The 26,019-nt window shown below is 36.7% G+C and overlaps 3 protein-coding genes across 3 annotated transcripts; 2 read left to right on the top strand and 1 right to left on the bottom strand.

Moving 5' to 3' along the window:
- Positions 1–254: 254 nt before the first annotated feature.
- Positions 255–4,345, bottom strand: LOC121265086 (probable glycosyltransferase STELLO1). The gene is given in 4 exon segments (XM_041168553.1): positions 255–994; positions 1,239–1,365; positions 2,366–2,978; positions 2,981–4,345. Coding segments are annotated over 4 exon segments (2,289 nt in total). The 5' UTR covers positions 4,059–4,345; the 3' UTR covers positions 255–523.
- A 3,273-nt stretch (positions 4,346–7,618) lies between these two features.
- LOC121264762 lies at positions 7,619–9,568 on the top strand. Its single transcript, XM_041168063.1, has 4 exons — positions 7,619–7,716; positions 7,813–8,062; positions 8,773–9,134; positions 9,463–9,568. Exons 1-4 carry the CDS (start codon positions 7,619–7,621, stop codon positions 9,566–9,568), a joined length of 816 nt encoding a protein of 271 aa, XP_041023997.1.
- Positions 9,569–22,408: 12,840 nt separating this feature from the next.
- Positions 22,409–25,830, top strand: LOC121264761. The gene is made up of 3 exons (XM_041168062.1): positions 22,409–22,736; positions 24,694–25,191; positions 25,307–25,830. The coding sequence occupies exons 1-3, from the start codon at positions 22,409–22,411 to the stop codon at positions 25,828–25,830; spliced, it is 1,350 nt and encodes a 449-aa protein (XP_041023996.1).
- The last annotated feature ends 189 nt before the right edge of the window (positions 25,831–26,019 follow it).

Below are 26,019 nucleotides of genomic sequence, written 5' to 3'. Positions count from 1 at the left end.
CTACAATAAAAAAAAAGGGCACCAACCGATATAGCCAAACTGGATGTTGACGTCTCCTCAATGATGGAAGCTGCGGCTTAGGGGAGATAGGTATTTAGAAGGTTCCGTGACACTTCCGTCAATCTAAGAGACCCATATTGGTAAGTCTCACCTCCACTTTCTATTCCAAATGTTACCGGGAAAGGAGAAATATACAAACGAGATCCAATGTAGCATTTACAAGAATCTGAACCATTTTCAATCAACAACTTTGATTGTCCCTGTTGAATACAATTCTTTTTTCATATATTCATGAGCAGATTACATTTTTGTGGGGAGGGAACCTCCAATCAAGAATGAATTGTACAAGGTAAACCTACAAAAATGGAGAAAAAAAAAAAGGAAAATAAAAGAAAAGAAGTACACTCCCCTCAACCAAAAAATAAAAGACAAAAAAAGACGTACAGTTTGGTGTAACTGCTAACAAAAGTGGACGTTTCTTTGCTTCCTCTCTCCTGCGGTTATTTCTAGTATCAAATTATATTCAGACTAACTCCATCAGGAGAGGGTCGCCTTCTGCCATTATTCTGATCAGCTTTATGAAATCTTGTTCGCTTGACACATTCCATGGGTGCACAGCAGGTACTTGAGCTGAATATAGGTTTGAAGAATTATTTGTAGGTGGTTTTTGCTGGTACATCATTGTACTGAGCACTGGGTCAAAATTCTGCGGGGAATCCATCGATACAAAGAACATGGGTATTGCAACCTTTTGATGGATTTCTAGACGGCCCACTAGATTAACCAGATCGACAAAGTCAGCGACAAAGCGCCGAGGAACGTAGAATACCTCAGAACTGCATATTGTGATGCTTTGTCCCTCAGTTACACTGTCCTTATAACTGACCTGGAAGTGAACTGGCATGGTGCTGACAACCTTGTTTACCATATCTGCTTGTTTTGAATACCATTCCGAGTTGTCTTTAGTTGACAGAGTAGTCCAAGACTTGGAGACCTGAATTCCATGGAATTCGTGAGAGACAGAAATTGAAGTGTAATAAAGTCAGATTCTGCTATTGAAAATTATCAAGGTGTCATAACAACGCTTTGACGGGTGAAGCAAAGCATTAAGTTTTTAGAGGCCTCTGAAACCTAGAAATTTGCCATGGTCCCATTTGCCCATTTGTTCTGACGTCATAAGAACAATGCTCATATTAGAGGAAACAGATGGCGATTGGATATTTGAAGCTATATAATACCTCATTCGTGATCCACAGTTTAGTCCTGTCTGCCTGTAGGAGATTCCAGTAATTGAGAATGGTATCATCCTGAAGGAATAAAAATCCTTCTGCACTATTATATCTATTAAAGATCTTAGGAAGGTGCCTGAAAAAGAGAATTGGACAACAATAAGAAAACATGATTAAAGAATTTTAAAGAGATGGGCTAGCTTAAAAATTGAAAATTATTCTGTGAGTTAGCCAAAATGCAGATTGAACAGTTAGATCATCAAATTTACACCTACTCCATTCCATCATCTGAGGTAAATGCATGGCTGGGCATACGAGAAATTGAAACATAACAGCCCCAGATGCTTCTGAGATACCTTTCATTTACTACCAAGCAAAAACTCAAACAGCTTACATCCAAAACAAGCTACGAAAGAGGGAAAGGGAGAAGAAGAGGTGGGATGGCCCTTAATTAGTTGATAAAAGATTTTAACTCAAATACAAGGAAAAAAATTAAGAAATCAAAAGAAGAAAAGGCGAGGCGTGCCCCATTTTCCTTAAATCAAGACAATGCCCAGTTCAAGACTGATCAGTACAGCACAGGCCAAGTGCATAAACACAGTGCTTGGAACTAGCGAGATGTACCTATTTCACCGAGGCTAACCCCAAACCATTCATAGATGGTGCAGTGAGGTTACCAGGTCAACTTAGGTATGGCACTGGTGAACCTGCAGTTCTAGGGCAAGAGCTCCCTTCCAGTATATGAATAGTGTTATAGTGATTCCAAAGATCTTCTCATTCCATAACTCCTATGCATCTACCATCTACCATCTACCATTTTCATCATAGAGGTCAACTTCAAGTTCTATGAACAGGAAAAAAATTTTAGCGGTCCCATTTGCATTATACATGAATACGAATACCAAAACAACAATTCATACGGGATATCATATTTTAGGATCCTCTATCTCTCTCACTTCTTTTTTTTTTTTTTTTTTTGTGATATGTAGGATCCTCTTATCTTTTAAAGCTCTCAGTAACCAATAGAACACAAAATAAAGTAGTCTTCAATAATCTAACGATATCCAAAACAAAGAAGTACCGATAGTAAATTTTAATACATGACAAGCACAAGGCGCAAGATCCTAACAACTTACTTGTATAGCCGCTCCAATTGGCCTTCCTCAACAGCAAGATCGGGGTTCTTCCAACCTGACAAGATAATCACTGTTTTGAATACTCGCCCATAAAGCAATCTCCACTCAAGAGCAGTACGTTCCACAGGCCCATTGCAGAACATAATAAGGACAACGTTCCCGAAATTCTTCCTCCACCGAATCAAATTTGCGATCTCATAATTCACTGACCCTGTTTCCTCGACCCCCAGATGAACAGATGGCAGCTTTTGTGGGATAAATTCTTTCCTATCCCCATGACCAATACTTGCTCGTGGCCTATCCAATTCCAATGACATTAGCCTTGGCTGCTGATAACTAACTGAAAGCAAGTCTTGAAGCCAAGCAGCGGTAAACTTCACATCCTTCTCAGTCCAAAACCCCTCCTCTGCCATTGCAAAACTTAATTCCAAAATCTTTTCAAACAGTCTGTGCTTGCTTGATCTCCAGGAAGCCAAAAACTTAACTAGACGACCTACGTTCACATGAAGATCCTTTTCTTCCGAAAATGGGTATGCCTCAATCCTATCATACCGATGAACTGTAGGCGGGTAAACAACAACATGACCACCAACTTCCCACAAAAGCCTTTGTCCCAATATCCTCTCAAAACATCGGAAGCCATCGTGCTAACGGAAACAGGAAGCATCAACCCCCAAAATGCTGCAGAATGGTAGATTGTATTAAAAGAATTCACGGGGACCATTATTCCCTGCGGCAGCGCCACCTTTGGGGCATGCTCGTCGAACCTAATATCAAATGCTTCCAAACCCGATTTCCTAGTAAAATAAAATACAGAATCAACATCAGGCAGCCCATTCGAAATCCCCTGTTGAATGAACTGCTTTCCGCCATATACTTCCGTGTAATACTCTTCATGCCCAATCTCGCCCACATTCTCCAGTGGTAACCCTCTGGGCCAAACCGATCGCTGCCCGAAATGGATATACGGGTTCACAATGGTCCGATTTGGGTTATCGTGGCTATACTGCAATATAGCCTCTTGCCTGGCACCCTCCCCGACCAATTCTACATCAAAATGCTTACCTAAATCCCCATCAATTACATCCCCGCGATCATCAGCGTCAAAGATCTTGCTCGCACCGTGTTGAATCGCAAACAAATACCCAACAGTCTTCCTTACATACGAATCGTAAGGAAGAAAATCCACAACACGAAAACCCAAACTAGCTTGCTGTTCCAAAGACAAGAAAATCGCACCTTTCAGGCTCCAATCCGACGGCGTTTTGGAGTTCCCGATTGCGAGAACTTGCCAGCCTCTGATCTTGACGAGGTTACGGAGCGAATCGGTGGGATATTCGGAGACCGAGACAACGATCCACTGATTGGTTCTGAAATTCGCGTAGGGCGAGAACTTGTCGGTGATAGGCGCGATCGAATTCCAGTTAATTTGCGGGAACTCCAACTTCTCGAGGTTCTTGGACTGGGTTTCGAAGCAAAGGAGGGCGGCAGTGTCACCAACATTGCGGAGGAAGAAGAGAGCGGCGACGGTAGCGATGAGGAGCGCGACAGTGAAGATCTTGTAGAGATTCTCGGCGACCCATGTGGAGAAATCGAGGCTCTTGGCCTCCGAGAAGCGGTTGGGGTGGAGAGTGGGCAGGGTTCTGATCTGGGATTTTGGTGATTTCGGCGTTGAACGCTCTTGGACCAACATTGGACCCCAAAAATCTACCACCACCAGTACTACTAAGCTTGACTCGAGGCTGAATTCTCTCTTCCTCTCTCTCACCCAGAGAGTTTATGGCCCTCTCTCTCTATAACTCTCTGTATAATACTCCACACACTCTCTCTCTCTCTCTCTCTCTCTCTCTCTCGTCTGCCAAGTCTTTATCTTCCTTTTCTTCTCCTTGTTTGTGTCAGATGTGGTTAGCTTGCCGACAGATATGGCTGAATGGTTGGGTTTTCTTAAGCTTCAATGCAAACTTAAGTAGTTGCAGTTGCGTGGTTTGGTGGGGGCCGCCGTTGGGTCTCTGTCTTCTAGTTCTGTGTCTCCGATTCTCTTGGTTTCTTATTGATAATTTGTATAATTTCTTTCTTTTCTCTTTATTTTTCTCTCTCATGTGATAATTTGGTAGTATCTTATTTATTGGGATTTTTTTTTTTATTTCCTAATGATACAAATAGTCCTGTTCCGCTTTACTAATCTAGTATTTAATTTAAAACAGTACAACTCATAAGTCTTACACCTTACACACTCATTTAAAAACATATCATTTTATCTTTTTATCTTATTTTATTTATAAACATGTCTAAAATCATTTTTATTACATGGTTAAAAAAGTAAAATGACATGTTTTTAAATAAATGTACAGAGTGTGAGTCTTATATTTAAAAATTTTTTTTTTAATTTATAATCAAATTAATTTAAAATTTCTTAATTTAATATGCCGACAATACGAAAGATGTTATAACTATACACTCTAACTACAATATATTGGCCAAGAGCAAGGCATAAAGGCTATATAGCTCAAATTTTCAAATAGAAAATCTGCACCTCTTAAAAAAAAAATTACAATATATTGAGTTGTAGCCAGACTCATAGCTCAATATAAGACTAATGATATACTTATAATTTTTTTATAAATGCTTTACAATTCATTTTATAATCAACTAATGCAATCAAGCCACTTTATTAAAAAAATCTCAATTTTACAAAACTGCCCTCAATTTTATTTATAGTTGTAAAATAGATGCAAGAGAGTTGTAAGTAAATCATTTTCCCGATATAAATTCACGTGGAGAGCAAAGAAAATGTGTTACCAAAATTGCATTCTTATCAATTTGCACGGGGCAACCTAATTAGATGCAATAATTAATATACTAGATAGTATGTGATTTTCAACGAGGATAGGAAGTACAATTACCATGACTAGGGAAATCCATATATTATTCTCTTCGCTGTTCAACAATTAGCATTTCATTTTAAGGGAATCATAGTCGAAAACGACAACCTACCCCAATGCTAAATTATTTCATAAGCTATTGTCCTTTCTAATCAACCACACGTGCCTCCTCATAACTACTTCTATTACATACAGTTATTTTTATATATTTTTTTATATATTTTACTGATGTAATTAGTTAAAATAATTATTTTATATTAAAATAAAATACAGTCAATCATATTAGTAGTGTGTAAAGGATATATAATTTTTGCTAATTTTTTTTATTAAAACCATCTTCCTTACAAATCTCGTAACTTTTTTATATGATCCTTAATTTCTTGAACTTTGATCGGTTTGTGATTTCTCGTTGCAGGATGAATTCAGCAAAATCCAATTAAAATATTAACTAATTTGTTAAGATTTGTTTTTGCCACGTGATTAGCATCTCTCTTCACTTAATAATAATAATAATAAAACTCCAAACAGAAAAGCTTGACAGCAAATATCGAGTATCCTCTAAGAGATTACCACAAGTACTATATATAAACCTTCAGAATTTTTAACGAAGTTCAACCAGATTTTTAGCATCTCCCTCAAAGATAACTTTGTCAAAACTCAGTTTCAAATAAAAAAACAACGGCCATAAAAGCTCCATAGGATTCAGCAATCTGAGGTTTAGGAGTTCCAGATTTTGGAATTTGCAAACATCCTTGGCAGAAGGGCATTCCCAAAGAATATGTTCTACAGTTTCCTCTGCTGCTGCACATACAGGTCAAAGATCATCCTGCAGGATAAGCTTATGTTTGAGATTACTCCTGGTGGTTAACCACTAATGTTGTGTTACAATACCAAATTTTCATCCAATATCTGTCAGTGACGATTTCATGAGAAGAGGAACATAAAATTCTTGAATTTAACTCGAGTGGGAGGTGGTAAGCATTTTTTACAGAAAATATCCCATCATTGGTATACCTTCATACCAATCTGTCATCATTTGCCAAAGGACTAAGGCAGATATCAGAGATCATGTCAGCTTCATCTTTACTAAAAATAGCCTGCATCAATGGCGTATTCCATTTAGTTGTACCTTCAAAAATAAGTTTTGCAACCAAAGCATATATTCTCATCAAGCACTGGAATTGGTGATTGAATCCTATAAATGATAGGTTTTGAGATTCATTTGTTTTTCCAAATTCGAATTCTATTACCGTTCCCAACTATCCACCACAGACCTTCGAGCTGAAAAAAATACTTTTCCAAGCATAAGAAGCATGTCTAGGTAACACAGCCTCAAAAAGAGTTGAATTAGAAAAATACTTGGCTTTGATAATCTTAGTAGACAAAGAAGAAGACTGTTGTAATATCCTCCACATTTGCTTAGTCAACGTAGTTGTGTTAAAAGCCTCTAAATCCCTGAATCCCAAACCTCCATTTATTTTTGAAGCAATCATATTCTTCCAACTCAACCAATAAATCTTATGATCATTTTCCTTATGGCTCCAAAAAAATCTCTGCATCATTTGATTAATATGATAGCAAAGAGTTTTAGGCAATCGAAATATACCCTTACAATAATCTTCTTATTTTTCATTTCTAATTCGCAAAATCTTCGATACTAAGAAGCACATTCCTAATTGTTTTAAATCCGACATTTTCCTATCCTTCGTGCATGTGTGTGTGTTTTTTTTATTATAAGTCGGTACAATCGAGGATAAAAATTGAAATGTCTTGACACCATACATCATCCACATGACATAATTTGATTTATAAGATTTAAATTTTATAATTTATAATTAAAATCAAATTATATCACGTAGAAGGTGTAAGGTGTAAAAACCTTCAAATAAAATTATTCTAATAATCAAATGTTTTAATTACTTATTGGAACATAGGTAGTAAAACTTGTCAATTTGAAAACATCACCACATGAAATACAAATACGTGATATTATCATTATATTATATTATTATAAACAATATTTACGTAAAAAAATTAAATAACATAATATAATAAGGCAAGAGTATAATCTTATACTCCGTTCCAAAAAGGATTATACTACATTAGTTTTCTTTTTTCACAAAGCTGTTGAGATTATTTATGAGTAAATTGATTATTATTTATAGACAACAACAAAATAGTGGACACTCAAATTCGACATGTGCCACTTGGCATAGAACCTAAATTCTCTCGTCATCACGTAACAGAACGATATCAGTGAGTGAACGCTTTCCTTCCATGTGACCATTAACTGTAATTTCAAAAATTTCAGAGCAACCCGCCACTTTTTCAGAAACAGAAAAAAGAACTCTCTCCCTCTCTCTGAAGGCCAATGGCTGAGTTCCCCTGTCCCCTCGAGCGCACAGTTGCTTCCGCTCTGCTCCTCCTCTCAGCTATACCTCCTTCTCCCTCCATCGTCTCTCCCCCACAGTAAATTCCATTTTATTTTGTTTCTCATTTCAATTTCATTAGAGTTTTTGTCTCTTCGTTCTTACACTCTGTTTTTCTCTGAGTTTTGTTGTTCAGGATCGGTTCCGAGGACCAGTGGCTAAAAGATGGAAGGAAAACAAAGAGTTACAGGGAGAGCTTGCTGCTAAGCGATTCAACTGCCGTGTCGCTCAAGAACGAGTCACGCACTGTTTCTATGTCCTGCACTTCCTCTCTCACCAGCGAGGGATCTTCGGAGGATATTATAGCGTGTAGGATGAGGATGATCGCCGTAATGGCTCGCCGCCATGAAATGAAGCTCAAGGTTGATCTCGCTTCTGCCTTTGCCGTAGTTTTCTTGCTTACTGATTTGTGTAATTGGTTGTTTTTGGTTGCATATGAAAAAAGACATTCTAGCATCATAGTTTTTTGAATCCCGGCGTCTTGAATCACTGCCTGGTCTTGTTTTACATGATCCGATGTTATCTATTATCAATGAAATCTTGGCCTGTGAATTTCAGCATTTGTTTGAATTTCACAGTTGAATTTCTTTTGCTACTCTCTTTCGGCTGTTTTTAATTCATATCCATACTGAAGTGGTAGTTCTGAGTTCAGATTGTCGCTTATTTTGGATTTGGAGCTCAATGTGACTCTGTTCGGCTTGTTCTCTTTTTGCTCATATCTTACTTCAATTTGCTTTCTCTTACTCGAATACCTCCGCTTTGAATTTCGAAATCAGTTGCTATTTGGATGGTAGCAAATAATCTCCCTAGTCTCTGTTTTGCTCCACGAGTTCACAATCCCTCCTACTATCTCCGATCGAACACGACGCGCATTGTTTTTAAACTTCACCCTGAGTCCGTTCCAGTTTTGGTTTCTCTCCCTTCGAGTACGTCGAAGTCTCTCTGTTTCATCAAATTGGAAATCAAAAAGTTCCACGAAACAGTTTCGAAAACTGCTTGAGCTTGAATTTTTTGGATGCTAATTTGTTCATTTTTCATTCTTAATTCGGTTTTGGTGAAATCGTTTGAATCTGTGTAAACATGTTCCATTTTCCAGATCGTACGGAAGAGCCGCTCGAAAACTCAGTATAGCTCATGTGACCAGGAAATCAGCTCAGCCGAGATGGTGAAGATGTCCTCGGCGTCCGTTTCCACGGATGCGTCGTACTTATCAAGCAGCTCGAGCCCGCTATCAAGCGGGCGAAGCCATAGAAGCGGCTACGTTACCAGAGGTGAGAAAACTCAGAAAAGGCTTGCGACTACTACACGCGAGGAGATCAGGAGGAAGCACGTCGGCTCGGTTCACATGCGCCGCAGATCCGAAGACATTTTAAAGTTGCTCTCCGGCGGTTGTTCCTCTGAACTGAAGATACGTCAACTTCTCGGCGATAGCCCCGATACAAGCAAGGCCCTCAGAATGTGATCTCTCTCTCTCTCTCTCTCTCTCATCTTTCGACGTGGCTTTTTGTGTGTGTAGCACGTGGCGTGCGTTAACTCTCCGATATCCCTGTTAAGTTGTGGCTAGAGACTAGAGAGAGCTAAAAATTGCAAGAACATCCACGGTTCGCCATGTGTTAACAAAGCAGCATGAAGAATCACCGTTAATCAGGAACACCATTTACATGATTTCCAATCAACAGCTGTTGCTGCATTGTTATGAATCTGAAGTGCTTGTTGCTAACGTATATGTTTTCATTGAAGGGCGGGAATTGAGTATACATATTTGAATATGATTCCATATATGCAGGTTGTTAAAGCTCGAAGAGGTGAAGAGGTCAGGTACAGGAGGGCGTCGAGACCCCTATATTTACAAGGTGTTTGCTCGTGCTCCTCAATGTTCCAGCACCATCTAAAGAAGTCTGTCTAATTCCACACCCATAAACAAAAAGAGACCAACATTTAAAATTTAAGGAAGTTCTTCAGTGGGAAATTTACCCCTCCACTCAAATTATATGGGATTGATGCCTCGTATTTCCTATTGTACTTCTGAAAGTTTCTTTGGCATTTTTCTTCATATAATTTTAATTGGGTGTTTTTGGGCATTTGGGTGCAGATAGCATAAGGAAGTTTGAAGAGGGAAGAGCCGGGTAAGCCGGGTCATACGTAGTAGCGTTGGGTCCATCCCTCCAGTAGGGAAATTTTGGTACGGATAGCTACAATAAGAATATGGACAAATGTTTAATATGCTGAGTATTGAGGTAATATAGTCTCGTGGCAGATTTGTTTTAATTTTACTTCCAAACTTGTAAGTGTAAATGAAAGGATCTTTTATGCCAAACTTTCATATAGTATAGTTAACGGAGTTTTCTCATATCATTGCCTCATTGAACATATGATTTTCTATTTTCCTTAAAACTGTTATAAACAAAACATAATTCTAATCAATAACTTATATTTTATACAACAGATAATCTCTCTCCTAGCCTGTACGGGTCTTTTTGTAATCTATATATTCTTCAAAAATAAAACCCGATTGGAGGACTTTCATCACAGTGACTTGAATTGTAAAGATGTTTTGACCATTTCACTTGCTAATATATATATATATATATATATATATATATTTAAAAATATTATATGAATATTGTTCTGTCTTCACTTTGAATAAAATAAAGATAATAAATAAATATTATATACAGATTTTTTTTATTTGATAATGATTCCATAGAGCTGATCCTCTTTAAAAAATTAGAGTAACATTAGATGCAGTTGTAAAGTATATAAATATCGTATAATTTTTTTAAAAAAAAGATAGTTTATTATTAAAAAATAATTTTTTTTATGTAAATATTATATTTATTTATTTTTTTAAAAAAATTGACGCGATACTTACGTACGTACTGACTACTAATATTATTTCTATTTATAGTGAATGTAAATTTGATTTTCCAACGGTACAAAAGAAGATACCAATTTCGTAGGGTCGAAGCTGCCTCTGGAGTAGAGTCGAAGCTGCCTCTCCACCAACCCATTTGCTTTTAATAAAATCAAGAAATTTTTATTTTTTAATAATGGTATTTCTTCTAGGACCAGTTTCCAAGCAATTCTTTATGCAATTTATTTTCCAATACGTATATTTCGTTATTTATTTGTTTGTTTGTGAGTGAAAGTAAAAAGAAAAAAAAAAAGGAGAAAATTTAGGGTTAGGTCTTAAGTCAGCCCTTAGGCAGTGCCGTCAAAGTCAATTCTACGAGTACGCGTACAGCCGAAGCTTGACGCTGTCTTTTCGAATCCCGAGACGCCAGCTTAGAAAGAGCACAACCGACCCCATCCACATAAAGTGAGAAAAGAATAGGCAACAAGGCCAACTTTTTGGCATATTCTAAAATACATTCCTCAGGTTTTGATATTTAGGTATTTGTCTCGAGATTATTCGAAATTTCGATTTGTTACGGTATTTAGTTTTTAAATTTTTTTCTTAAATAATTCCTTTTATCTTATCATTTATTATTTTTTCATTTTGAGAATGATACATAAGTGGTGTTCATTAGGAGGGACTATGGTGTATGCTATATGTAATTCCTCTACTCTAAATGAATTATTGACAGAACATAAATATGAAAAACTAATGCTAAATATTTTCTTGGCTCTTCTATTTTTAATTTTAAATTTAAAGTAAAAACATACGACACACCATGTGTGCAAAAGAATGAAATTATTCAAGCTTATTGCAGGGAAATACATCAAAAAGTATAATACCAATTCTATACTTTTTTTGGAAAATTTTCAGAATGTAAGTGAGAAAAAAAAAAAGAGAGAGAAATGACAAGTCAACCAAATGTTCTAGACCAACAAGGATTGAAATAATAATAATAATAATAATAAGATTCTGTTTGGATTGAGAGATGAAATAATTTATAAATAATAATAAAATTTATAAATTAAAATTTATAAATAATAATAACTAGTAATAAGATATCTCAATTTAAACCGGCTCTAAGTACTGATATTAAGTAAGTAGAAGAAGCACCTGATTATAAGAGTTTTTGAATATTATTTTCACACGTAAAATATAATAAAATATGTAGAGGGCCAAAGAGAAATTAACTAGAAATATGGACCAATTTGCAAAAAAAGAACCTTCCTAGTAAGAGAAAGGAAAGTCAAGGGACGAGGAAGACGCGAAAAGTATTCAATGCAGGCGGCAAGCAGGCTATATAAAAAGCCTTTCCTCTCTTTCTTCTCCAAATCAAATCATTTCTCCAGTTTTTGATGAGCAGTGAACAATAGCTGCAGAGATCAGACATATACCGGCTGGGGCTGCATATCTAAGTGTACAGAGAAAAACAACAGCAGCAGCAGCAGCAGGAGTCGGGAAGAGTAAACATGGGAGCGAAATTTGTGGAATTATTGGATATGGGGGTGAGAGTAGCGGCGAGATTTCACTCTCACTGTCCCCAAACAGCTAGGATGTACTACCACCCTCCTTCTGGCCATGATCAACACCACGACCACCAGCACGACGGAAACGCCCACGGTGGCAGCCACGGGCCGCTTGTGAATCTGGACAAGGCGGGGGCAGCAGCAGCTATGGGTTCCGAAGCCCATCCCTCCGAGTTAATTCTTCTCATTGTTGTCTGATTTACAGAAATTATACCAAACCACAAAGTTTTGACGATTATTTATTGATTCGATGTACGGAATATCTCTTATACAAATTCATATTGATATATAGTGACTCTCGATTGTCAAAGAATCTTTGCACTGGCTATTCGTGGTACAACAAATTGAACCCCAGCGTCTCGATAAATTAGGGTCACATTTGGTTAATAGATTTGATGAGATTGTTAAATAAAAGTTAAAATTAAATAAAATATTGTTATAATATAATTTTTATTTTAAAATTTAAAAAATTTATTATATTTTATATAAAAATTTAAAAAATTTATAATGATAAAATCAGTCAACATAATTCGGATGGAAACGACTGCGATCACTTTACTAAGAACACGAGCCGTATGTTGTCTGGCCGTATCGCCAGTTGTCGGTAATTTGGTCGAGTTTAAAGGTCTTAAAAATCACACTAAAATTTTTCTCCGAGTTTAACTATTTACAAATATTTTTAACATTTTTCAGGTGTTCTTATTATCTAAACATATCCGTGTTAGATATAATTATAAAGTATATAAGCTTTCAATAGTTACATTAAAAAAGAATGAGATTTATTATTAAAAAATTAATTTTTTTATGTAGGTCTCGTATTTATTTATTTTTTTCAAAATAATTGTGTGACACTTGTATATTCACGACTACAACTATCATTTTTCTATCTTATAACTTCAAGAAAAAGAGAGGTATGTTTTGAAAAAAAAAGTATATATATATAAATAAGAAAAATACTTTATGTATAAAAGAATTATACAAAAATAAACTTATAAAAGAAAATATTTTGATGTGTTACGTCAGATTATAAAATTATTTTTATCATAAAATAAATTTAACAGATCACACGAAATCATATCAATTTATGAATTTACTTTTATATAATTTATTTTTATATTTGCAGTGCTTCTCAATAAATAAACGCAATTTTTTATTTTTCTATTAGCAGTGTTAAAAAAGAAAGTCTTGGCTTAATTTGAAAATAAACCGACACTTAACAAACAAAAAATCGCAAATATACATAGAATAATTTAATAGAAATTTTTCTCAGTCCAATAATCCAAAAAATGTGAACGCAAAGTTTCAAGCCAAATGTATACCACTCGTCTCATGATCATGATCATGATCACTATGTGTCGTTCCTTCTGAATATAGCTTTTTCACAATTCTACTATAGGTACCCACCTTTGGGTACCTGTTGCGGAATCGTCTGACGTGGTATTAGCCACGTTAGCTTTATATTATTATTTAAAAAAGAAAAAAAGAAAGACGGAATAAGACTCGATTTTAGACCTAGGCGCCAAACTGGATTTCAGAAACCAGTTTTTGCGTTCTCAGAAAAGAAAAGCGAGGACGTCTATCTTCATCGTTCTTCATCGTCTTCGTGATGTCTTCCTTGGCCATCTGAGCAACGGGTGTCAAGTGAGTGTTGTCGTGGGTATGCTCTGTTTTATGCATTTTTTTTTTCTATTTTTCTTGATCTTTGGCACCCCATGGAAGGAATCTAAGCTTTTTTCTGTGAGTAAGAGCATTTTTTGCTCTATTTTAGTGATGGTTTTTTTTTTCTCTATTTTTGTATATTTTTGGCCACCCAGTGTGACAAAGGCATCATCTGCATTCGCCGGAAACTATGATCTCTGTGGGAAGCCACTGCCTCCGTGTAACACATTCTTTCCATCACCGACTCCATTACCATCAGAGAACCCAAGCACGAACCCAGTTAAGAAAAAGTCTAAGAAGCTCTCCATAATCACTATAGTCTTAATAGCAGTTGGTTCAGTCGCGATAGCCTTTCTTCTACTGGTATTCCTCTTGCTTTGTCTCAAGAAACGACACCATCAGGTATTTATTCAACCTGTGTATTTATTCTAGAACTGATGCACAAAAATTTAGTAAGTAGTTTTCTGTACATTTGATTCTCCTCGAGGATTCAATCTTGTAAGTAGGATTCAATATTTCTTGAACTTTTTTTTCCCACTTTTTGGCTTTCAGGTCATACTTTGTGGAAAGAAAGTACCATACAAGTTTGATGCATATCACATGAATTCAAACCTGCAATCCCTTTAGTCAACTTGGATTTTAGCATAACATCACTAGGTCACATACATCATAATAATGCTGCCTGTGAAAACAAGATTAGTAGGGGTTGTAGTTACTGTCAGAGCTTGCCTTTGTACATATTTTTAGAACAAATTACAAAAAAGAAAAAACAATAAAAATTTTGGGTTCAGATCAGGGTTTAATGGCATCAATATGTATCTATTACAGGTCACAATTATAAGCAATTGTGATACATACTGTGGAATATATGAACTATATATCTACTCAGAGAGAAGCATTAATAAGCTTTAAAAAATGAAAAGAAATGATAAGTTTAAATAAATAACTAAAAAATTAGGTCATGGTGCCAATTTTCAGATGTGTAAAGTTACAATGATGGTGGTCGATGCCTCTCAATGGTTGGCTGATTTCATAGTGATTTGCCCTCTCATATAAGTTATAAAACTAACACCTTTTTTCTTTATTGCTTTATTGATCTTTTTTTTTCTTTTTTATTTTTTTGAATAAAAAATAATTTGTGGAATTATGCAATTCATCTCCTCTAGGCATGGGAAAAGGAGAAGAACACTATCTCCCCAAACACCATATAGCTCAAATCCCCAATCGCAGTTTGTTATATTTTTACAAATTTACTTTATTTCTGTGTTAAATTGAATTTATTTCCAAAATATATAAATAACTTGTGTAATAACATGTTAGGATATACCATCAAGTAATTGATACTTTGTAAATTACACCAGTGCTGGTTACTACGGACCACTTCCTGCGTGGCCAATGCCTTTTCCGCCATATACAGATGGCGACCAATATCCAAAAAATATTCAAGTGGTGATGCAATTGTGTTCTTGTTTTTTTTGTTTGTATAAGTTGGCATTTTTTTTTTTAGTTTAATGTCATTGGTTTTTTTTTTCTTTTTGCAGAATGCTGGTTACCCAACTCCTCTCTTGACTATAAACTCTGCTACGAGTGGAAGAGTTGATATAGATGAACCACCTGAATGTAAAGAAACTGATATTCCATGTACCTCTAGAAGAGTTGAAGGAAACAAAAAAGATAGTCCAAATTCACAAGTAACTGAGGATGGCATTATCGGGACACTGTAGTTAGAGGATGAAGTTGGTGGTGATACGATTGAAGAGCCATAGTCGGGAATTGAGTTTAATTCTTTTGAAGAATTAATGGTTTATTATAAGCAGTATGCTAAGAAAAGCGGGTTTGGGGTAAAATGATAAGAATGACTGATAAAGGGGATGATGAGACTGTCCGATATGTCACCCTTGGTTGTGCCTGTGGTGGGAAGGTCCGGAATAGGACGTTGAATGTCGCCAAACCACGTCCAATAGGAAAGACAAAATGTAAGATAAAGATTAATGCCTTAAAAGTTGATGGAAAGTTCCGGTTGACAACAGTTCATAATATCCATAACCATGGCCTTAGTCCAAATAAATCTCATTTCTTTCGATGTAATAGAGAAGTGAGTGACTCCATAAAAAGAGTCCTAGATATAAACGATATGGCTGGCATCTGAATGAATAAGAGATTCGAATCTCTCGTTGTTGGCGTTGGTGGATTCGATAACCTCCCATTTTTAGAAAAAAGGATTGTCGTAGTTATATTGACAAGACAATACATCTAAGGCTTGGGAAAGGTAATGTTGGAGCGCTTCGAGAGTATTTTTTAGGATGCAGTACAAAAATCCAGGTTTTTTTGCACTGATGGATTTGGATGATGACGAGAGGTTAATGAATGTCTTCTGGGCAGACTCCCATAGTAGGACAGCCTACCAATACTTTGGTGATGTGGTCACATTCGACACTACATACCTGACGAATAGATATGGGATGCCCTTTGCACCATTTGTTGGTGTAAACCACCATGGACAGTCAATTCTATTGGTAACAAGATTGATTTCCAGTGAGGATACAAAGACCTTTGTGTGGTTATTCTGGACGTGGTTGTAGTGTATGGATGATATCGCTTCGAAAGCTATTATCACCGATCAGGACAGAGCGATGAAAAATGCAATTGCTATTGTTTTTCCTGAAAGCCAACATCGACTTTGTTTGTGGCATATACTGAAAAAAATTTCCCGAGAAGCTGTCCTCCTATGCTTCATACAAAAGTGGGATGAAGAATGCATTGATGAAATGTGTGTATGACAAACAAACTGTTGAAGAGTTTGAGAAATCTTCGGATCAATTAATCACCACTTACAACTTGTATGAGAATGTTTGGTTAAAAAGTTTATACACTGAGCGTGAGTATTAGGTGCCGGCATTCTTGAAGGATTGTTTTTGGGCTGGGATGAGTACAACGCAACGGAGCGAGAGCATAAATGTTTTTTTCGATGGTTATGTTCATGCTAAGACAAACTTGAAAGAGTTTGTCGATCAGTTTGATAATGTGTTGAAAAAAAAATTTGAGAGTGAAAATAACGCGAACTTCCACTCATTTAGCGTTATCATTCCTTGCATATTTAGATCTTCTATCGAAAAGAGATTTCAATAGTTGTACACAAATGCTAAATTTAGGGAAGTTCAGATGCAACTTATTGGCATTATCGATTTGGATCCAGAGTTACTTAAGAGCGATGGTGCAGTAAAGACTTATTTGGTAGATGATGAAATTCGTGTGGAAGAGTTCACTAAGTTGGTTACGTTTTATGTTCACTAAGAGTTCACTAACCAATGGTATAGTAAAGACCCATTGGTTACGTTTTTTATTTATTTATCACCAGTTTGTTCAAGACAAATCATTTAATGTCATTGGTGGAACCCAGCTTGAAGAAACAGTTGTTGGGAGTCAAGAAAGTGTAATATTTTTGTACTTTTCAGATGTTAATAGTAATATTGACATTACTCTAATTTTTGCATATTAATCCTTACAGATGCAATTCGAGTTGGATGGATCACAACTGGTGCAAATTGGGTTGGATGAATCACAACTGGTTCAACTGTGGTTTGAAGGCTCAGGGAACTAATTTACGTAATATTTGCATATATAGTTTCGACCAGTTGGGTATTTAAACATTTTTCTATAATTTAAATTGGATATGGGGCTGGTATGGTTTGATTTCAATGGCTGATTTTGTGGTCTGGCATTGTTTGGTATGGGGCTTGTACGGTCTGGTATGTGGGTGGAACAAACATCAAAGTACCTAGATGTGTCTTTAACTAGATTTGTTCCAGGTAATTGTAGTTGGTTTTTCATTGGAAAGTTGTTAAAGTATGATGCATAGCATTGGTAGGGAACTGACTAGACCATGAAATACATTATGCTCCTTGAAGACAAATGTAGATGCCATGATCCATTTTGGAGCATTTTTTTATGAGCATATATAGCCTGTTTTCCTCCAAATCAGTTACTCTAATTATATTAATTCTATTTTTTGTTCTTACTTCACATGCAAAAAACTTATGGGTTTTATTCTTATTGTAATATATGGGTTTTCAAGAGGTGAAAGAGTGAACGTGAAGGATTTTCAAGAGCTGATACAATCTGATGGATTAGTCATTTTTTGTTTTTTGGCAGAAACATTAGTCACTTTTTGTAAGTTTATCATGTTGTACTCGGTGATGGGAAGGCATGTAATCACTTATTAAAGTTGTTTTTTTGTAAGTTGTAAATGTCACTTTTTGGATAGATTGACAGAAGATACAAGATTGTTGCCAATGGTTTTTGTGTAGTTGGAACAAATGACTATATTATTTTGGATGTTATTATAGTTTCTCTTACAAGAATGAGCATGCAGATATTATTTCCAGGATTGAATTTTTTGGCATATTCCCAGATGAAGGTAGCAATTTTTTTCATTTTTTGTAGAATGTTTAGTTTATTTATTAGTGACATTGATTATGCTAGCTAGTTGAGACAGCTACATGCTATTGAAAGAACTTTTTTAATAATGAATGAAATATTGTTAAAATTCATTTACTTAACCGAATTGGAGACTAGTGGATGAATACTTGTTGGTTTGGTATATATGTTAGTACCTACTGGTATGTCATTTAATGGAAGATTTTGATGTGCAAACAAACCGGTAATTAAAGACCAATTTTAATGGATGGTTGTTGCAGCCTCTGATCGAGATAATTGATGATCATAAAAATATTATTTCCTATTCTTGAACTTTCTGGCAATTTCCTGGAATGAATTGACATATTATTGCGATAAGAGTTTTTTTCATTCATAATAGAAGTTGAGTTACCTAGATGAAAGTAGCATTTTTTTTTCTTTTTGGTAGAATGCTTATTAATGCCTTACAGAGATAATATACTCCCTGAATTAATGCCTTACACAGATACAATGGGGTTCAAATAAGATACTTCCTGAATTAATGCCTTACACAGATACAAACAGTTACTTCCACAAGTCATTAACATAAAATACAATCAGACTAAGTTCTAACATCACCAACCAACATATAAACAACTTAGATATACATAGCAACTAACTTCTAACACTAATCCCAAGTCACTTATTTGCAAGACAAGTAACATGCTACAACAAATGCGGCAGCCCAATACACCCGGAGTAGTGTGCGTGAACGTCTTATTTCAGCTTCGCGTACAACAAGCACCAACTCCTTATTCACAACCTCCTCATTTCTATTGGATAGCGCCATCTCTCTCATCTCGATCTCATCCGCTCTCTTACGAAGATCAATCTTGCTCTTTCTGATATCGTCGAGTATATTCTCCAGCTCTTTCTTGGCTCTTAAAATTTCATTGTGAGTTTCTCTTAGATCGAACTTTCTGTATTGATCCTCCTCTACCCACTTGAAATACTTACAATATGGTAATCCTTAATTATTTTAAACATATTTTGGAAACATGTTAGATGCAGATAATATTAATTTTTTTTATTAAACATGAATGTAGTTACATTTGTGTTGTAGTTAGAACCACTGTTTTGAATTTTGTACCGTACCTACTGGTACGGCTGAAATTTTTAGTACCCGACCGCTGGGCCGGTACAGGTACCCTATACGTTTCGTACCGGCCTAAATACCGGACGGTACCGGTGGTACCGGCCTCAGTTTCGGCCTTCAAATTTTTTTTTCATTTTTTCAAACTACAAGCTTATTTTTTGACCCTCAATTCAGGCTAGGTTATTTATAATATATGTATTTATATATAATTTATTCATATATCGACTATCCCGAAACGGTACCGGTATCGAAATATTTTGTTCCAGTGTCTTGACTGGTACGGCTTCCGGTACGGTATTCAAAACATTGGTTAGAACACCCTAAGAAGGGTCGTCCTGGATTTCTTGTAGTAGATGAGCATCTTAGTTGGACTTCAATTTCACAGAAGTATAATGGTTGACCCAGACTTCATTTACCAAAAGATAAAGAAGAGTCTGTGGTGGATGATGACCTATTCTTAAACTAAAGGAGAAGAATAAATAAAAGGAAAACGGACAATCAAGAACAAAACTAAACTTTCAGCATCTTCTTTCAAAGACCATCAACTATCAAGACAAATTTAAGAAAAGTACATCAATAAAGGTGGAAAAAGTCATGCTAAATTCCATCCCAGGATGCTGCATTTGGTTACAGAGTTCAGAGATAAAGTTATCATATAAGCTCAGAAAGGAGAAATTGGCTTGCTGCTCTTCAGAAATTACACACCATACCACTATCCTAGCCACCAATACAATATAAACAATAATAATAATGATTTCATGTTCTGATGTATATTTCCATTTAACCACAAAATAATTTGGCAATCAAAATATTTTTTTTTTATTATTATTTTGAGATCAATCATTGCTACTGCTACTCGAACTGAAGGAGAAGAAGAAACAACCACGGCAAACAAACAATCAAGAACCAAAAAGAAAAGAAAAGAGTATATACCGATTAGGGTTAGGGTTTCGAATCTACAAGAATTTTGAAATCAGGTGCAGTTTCGAATCTAAATCAAGTGCTATTTCGAATCTAAAAGAATTTCGAAATCTCCCATTAGGGTTAGGGCGAGGGTTTCGGTTATTCAAGATAGATGTGTATATACCGATTCCGTGATTTTGGGAACATCGAAATCGTGGGTTGAAGAAACAATACCAATGGGGATTAGGTTGTGGGCATGCGAACAAGAAGATAAGATTAACAAGAGAGTACCTCCCTTTGTGTTTCATCTTCCTGCACGTCTGTGGGGTAGTCGTGTGTTTGAGTAGAAGAATATGACCACCCTGCTTGAATCGTCTTCGTAGCTTGCTTGAGAAGGTTCTCGTGTTCCGTGCGGGGTTCCATGGTCGTGTTCCTTGCTTATGTGAAACTGAGGTGAGGTGAAAACAAGTGGTGCCGATCGAGTTTAAGAATTGCAGAATCAAAAGGAAATGAAATGGGTATTCGAGTTTTAAGGAGGGCAAACGACAAAAGGGTATAGCATTATTAAAATGCCCGAAAGTGCACACTTTTAATAATCCCATGTGGACTCCTGGGTACGCGGGGGTACCCTTCCCGTGTACAAGTAGCATTTTTGTTTCATTTGTCATCCTCTAAAAATTGGTAATGAAAAATATAAAACAAAACTTTAATGCATGGTAGCTAGATATTATTTAAAGACACATGCATGCTTTATTATAAAAAGATTTTACAAAAAGTAAATCTTCATAAACTGACGTGATTTGACATGATACGTTAGATTGTAATGCTATTTTTATTGTGTAGTAGATCTAACATATCATATAAAGACATGTCAGTTTGTAAGTTTACATTTGAAAGACTTTTTTATAGCTGTAGTTAGGGGTGTCAAATCATGTTTTCAGGTCATGTTCTTGTCGTGTCAAGTCATAAACATTCGACTTTACAAGTTAACCCGAACCCAATCCGTTAAGCTAAACGTGTTAAATTTCCAAACCCTAACCCAACATATTTAGATAACGGGTCGTGTCACTCGTTTTGATCATTTTAATAATTAATTAGAAATATGTTAATACGACACGACTCATTTAAACATGTTTGTTTCATATAAATGGGTTGAACTAAAATGCAAAACTCATTTGACCTGATTACATAATTTCATATAAAAGTTAAAATCTATATTTATTAATAACCACAATATATTAAAAAAATATATCAATATTTTTCAAATTTTAATATGTAATAAAATCAATATTACAAACCATACTGTAAGGAGATTTTTTCCACTTCACAAGCCCACTGGGCCTTGGCCCAGTACCCGGCCCCAGGGTCCAAGATCCCCCATGAAGCAGGACGCCAACAAGGTAATCAGGTCAAATGACGTAGAAGTGACGACCCTTCTTTAGAATATTATGGGTGAAGAAAAACTCATGCGCTGTAAGATCCGAGTAGTTGGACCCGACCTCCTCTAACACATGAAGCCAGATGACACAACACGACACAAGAAGCCTCCACGCGCTAGGAGGGAGCTGAGCAGGCGCCAACTATAAGAAGCCTAGCACTTCTCACACTAGTTGACAAAAGGGCAGCCTGAGGCCATAGGAGAACATGACGTGGTACACTGAGACCTTGGTGGCGTAACCCTTAAAATCTACTTCCCCTTCGGGAGGAGGAGGCACCACGAATTCCACCGCCTGAGGAACCCTACAGGTCTCATTCAAGGACTTCAGTTCGGCAGAAGTCACCGTCGAACGCCATGAGAAACCGACAAACTCCTCTGGAACGTTGCCACCCTAACCATCGGCGACGCGAGCAGTGTCCGAAGTACCAGCTAGTCCAAAAGGATGCGAGGATTCTTCTGGAACTATTGGTTATTAGAGGGAAAGAGGAAAAACTTAAAGGGAACGATGCAAAGAAAGGTGCTTGAAAGCATAAGGAGAACACAAGACACCAACAAGGAATGATGAATGAGCAAAGTAAGCCATCGCTGAAGAGGAAAGGGGCTTTATATAGGCCAGATCAACGGTTGATCTCCCAAGGCAATAAAGACTCACGCGCCTTGCTGGGCACCAGAATCCCATGATCGCTGCGATTTCAACATGGCGTATCCAATTATGCGACGTGAGAAATAAATAATAACATAGCGCGAATTAATCGAAGGATGCCAACAAGGGAAAGTAATCAAGTGGTTGATGAGACGGATAGGCTTGACATTGCTCGCCGACACTTCGATCATGAGAATTTGTACAGGACAGAGCGAGAAATACGGAGGACCCTTGATCCTCTGACATGGGAACATCGATGGACCGTCAAAGATAAAGCAATGTCAGGAAATCAGGTCGCATTAATGATGCCACTATCCGAGCTACACGCCACATTAATGACGCCATCGCAGATCCACGCCGCATTAAAATACCCTAACAATAGGAACAATACGAAGGACACAGACTCCATTGGGGCAAACACGATTTGTCTCCCCCAGACTCATGGTATAAATAGCAAGTTCTAGGTACGAGAAACTCTTTCTGATCCTTAAACTCTCATACTTATTTACAAACTTCCAAGAGAATTTATTGACTTTGGCATTGAAGACTCCCAGGCCCCAAGGCCACCCTCTTCTAGATTGCCTTCTTCTCCATTTTTGCAGGCCTGAGTTTTGAAGGCCTGAATTGCTGGAGCCCGGCTCAAAGATGTACGAAACACAACGTTAACACATACAATGACAAATATGAGCATAGATCTAAAATTACAATCCCAACAATAAAAAAATAAAAACATAAGTATACTAAGAAATATCAAGATTACAACTTAACAATAATAAAATTTTAATTTTGAAATAAATTCAAAATAGGTTGATTTTGTGTTAAGTAGGTTGACCCATTATTGACCCGTCTATAAATCGTGTTTTAACGGGTCAACCTATTTTTGACCCAAATCCGTTAACATCAAACCTAAACCAGTTAATTTTGTGCCGTGTTCGTATTGAGTTCATGGGTTGTATCACGTATTGCCACCCCTAATTGTAGCACTTGTATCATTTAAAAAGTGTTTTATAGACAATTATGGATCCTACCACTATATACTAAGTGGATGTTTAAAAACATATCTCATTTTATTCCATCTCATCTCATTTTATCTAATTTCTTTCTCAAATATCATTCAAATACAAAAATTTTCAAATTAATTATTATAATTTTTTTAAATTACTCATTATAATTTTTCTAAATTTCAAACAAAAAATAATTAACTTTTTCAAATTTTAAAAAAATTTATCTACGATTATTTTAAATATTTATTTTAATTTGATTTGTTAAGGATTTTAAAAAATATCATTTTATTAAAAAATTGCAGAAAAAGTGTAAATGGGTGGTACGGCTATCATTGCCATTAGTCACTGAAAAGTAGTAAAGAATCAAGATAATGGGAACGTAAACGAGTACATTGAACTCGTACGTACGTACTCTTTTTTCTTTTTTCAGTACGTACGTACTTAAGATCTAATGAAACTTTTTATTTTTATTTTTATTTCAACCCACGCGAAAATTTGAGACCTTTTTTTGTGGTAAATATATGAAAAGAATATTGAGCTACACGTGAGTCAAAGCTTACAGCACATGACATAGTACAGTTGTGTACCACTTAAGAATCAAGGTCCGTACGGTGCTTTTACATCTATAAGCTGTAATGACCAATCACACTTTCTAATAGTTTCGATGCAACTATTATCATCGAATATTGAAGACCTTTGGTTTGGGGGCGTTCGTAGCATCATGTGGCTTCATTTTGAATGGAATACAAGCATTGAAACCGAGAGAGTCTTGTGTATAGGAGCAAATCACGGGAACCAATCAAAGTTCATGTGGAGTCTCCAGTACTTTAACATTGATTAAGAGCTGCGTGGAAAATCAAGGTTTCTGAATCACACCGACAGACCAGCAAATTTACGGCTAATTTGGTGGAATTTTAACATGGGCTTCGTTGATCTTCTTCATCTTCCTTGCCTCTCTCTCTCTTTCCAAAGGTTAGCATATAAATATCAGTCGTCCCAGCTTTCCCATAATCCCATTCTTAAAATCTCTCACTTCTAGGTGGTGCTTCTTCTTTGTCTATTTAGCACTTTCTGCCTTCTGGGTTCTCTCCACTGCAACACAACATGGCTTTGTTTCTTTTTGTTTGTTTTGTGGTTTTCTTCTCTTTCTGCAGTGCCTCTGCTTCTGCAGCTACTACCCTGCATCTTGACGGTGAACAGCTTCACTCTTTTCTTACTTTATTGCTTGAACTACTGCACTCATTGCATGCCTTGTACCAAGCAAAACGCTGCCTCTGGCAAAATGTTCTTACTTTTCTTAGTTTCTAGCATGTATTTCTTCTTTTGAGAGAGTGTTAAGATGCGTAAACTTTTGTGTCTAATTAGCAATTTCATTCTCTGTCCGTCTCTGTGTTCAGGACTCCTCCCAAATGGCAACTTTGAGGAATCACCCGCGAAGTCAAACCTCAAGAAGACAGTAATCAAAGGGAAATATTCACTCCCGAAATGGGAAATCAACGGCTTGGTGGAGTACATCTCCGGTGGGCCGCAGCCACGGGGCTTCTTCTACGCCGTTCCTCGCGGGGTTCACGCGGTGAAACTAGGCAATGAGGCCTCCATCTCTCAAAACGTGAAGGTGAATCCAGGCTCCATCTACTCCATCACGTTTGGGGCCACAAGGACTTGTGCCCAAGACGAAGTGCTAACGGTTTCGGTCCCTGGCCACTCGGCGGACCTTTCTATACAAACCCTTTTTAGCAGTAATGGTGGCGACACATATGCCTGGGCTTTCAAGGCGACTTCTAGGGTTGTGAAGTTGACATTTCACAACCCTGGGATTCAGGAGGACCCCACTTGTGGACCCCTCTTGGATGCTATTGCAATCAAGGAAATGCTGCCCCTCAAGTATACTAAAGGTCTGTTTTTCTCTCCGATCTTTTGCCATTATCCATGTTTTTTCCCTCCTTTTCTGTAAGTAATTCTGAAGATATCTGTTCACCCTCAATCTCCTCCCATATGTATAATATGCAGGAAACCTCGTGAAAAATGGTGGTTTCGAAATTGGCCCTCATGTGTTCAAGAATTTCTCAACCGGAATACTCCTCCCTCCCAAGTTATTAGACCTAATCTCACCACTCCCCGGTTGGATTATCGAGTCCCTCAAACCGGTGAAGTACATCGACAAGAAGCACTTCTTCGTTCCCTCTGGCCTCGCCGCCATTGAACTGGTTGCTGGGCAAGAAAGTGCCATTGCCCAAATCATCAGAACAGTTCCCAGCAAGTTGTACAACCTCACTTTCACCATTGGAGATGCAAAGAACGCTTGCCATGGCTCCATGATGGTTCAAGCCTTTGCTGCCAAAGAAACCCTGAAAGTTCGATTTGTATCTAGAGGAAAGGGTGAGTTCAAAACTGCAAGTTTCAAGTTCAAAGCAATCTCGGCAAGGACAAGGATAACGTTTTTCAGTGCTAGCTATCACACAAGGCTTCACGATTATGGTCATATTTGTGGTCCTGTGTTGGACAATGTCAGGGTATTTCCTACTGTCCACTGATCACTGCTAGCAAAGCTAGCTGTTTATCGAACTCATACACTAGTTGTTCTTCAATAAATTTTGAGTTGTGAGCGCTAGCATTTGCTTATCAAACCTATCTTCAAAATTTGATAAAAAAAATACATATTTTTTTATAAATCTAAAATCATTTCTAACCAAAACCCATTAGTCAAAATAATGATATAATAT

The sequence above is a fragment of the Juglans microcarpa x Juglans regia genome, chromosome 5D (genome assembly GCF_004785595.1).
Source record: "Juglans microcarpa x Juglans regia isolate MS1-56 chromosome 5D, Jm3101_v1.0, whole genome shotgun sequence".
NCBI classification, from domain to species: Eukaryota; Viridiplantae; Streptophyta; class Magnoliopsida; order Fagales; family Juglandaceae; genus Juglans; species Juglans microcarpa x Juglans regia.
Note: the sequence above shows the minus strand (reverse complement) of the source record. Positions and strands in the feature narration are given on the sequence as shown.

Bases quoted from the DNA above. Each gene is read 5' to 3' on its own strand.
- LOC121264762 (XM_041168063.1), top strand. From the start codon at position 7,619: ATGGCTGAGTTCCCCTGTCCCCTCGAGCGCACAGTTGCTTCCGCTCTG. The intron at 8,063-8,772 runs GTAGTTTTCTTG...TCCATTTTCCAG, and splicing joins ATCTCGCTTCTGCCTTTGCC to ATCGTACGGAAGAGCCGCTC. The intron at 9,135-9,462 runs GTGATCTCTCTC...CCATATATGCAG, and splicing joins ACAAGCAAGGCCCTCAGAAT to GTTGTTAAAGCTCGAAGAGG.
- LOC121264761 (XM_041168062.1), top strand. From the start codon at position 22,409: ATGCCAACAAGGGAAAGTAATCAAGTGGTTGATGAGACGGATAGGCTT. The intron at 22,737-24,693 runs GTATAAATAGCA...CTCTGTGTTCAG, and splicing joins TTGTCTCCCCCAGACTCATG to GACTCCTCCCAAATGGCAAC. The intron at 25,192-25,306 runs GTCTGTTTTTCT...TATAATATGCAG, and splicing joins GCCCCTCAAGTATACTAAAG to GAAACCTCGTGAAAAATGGT.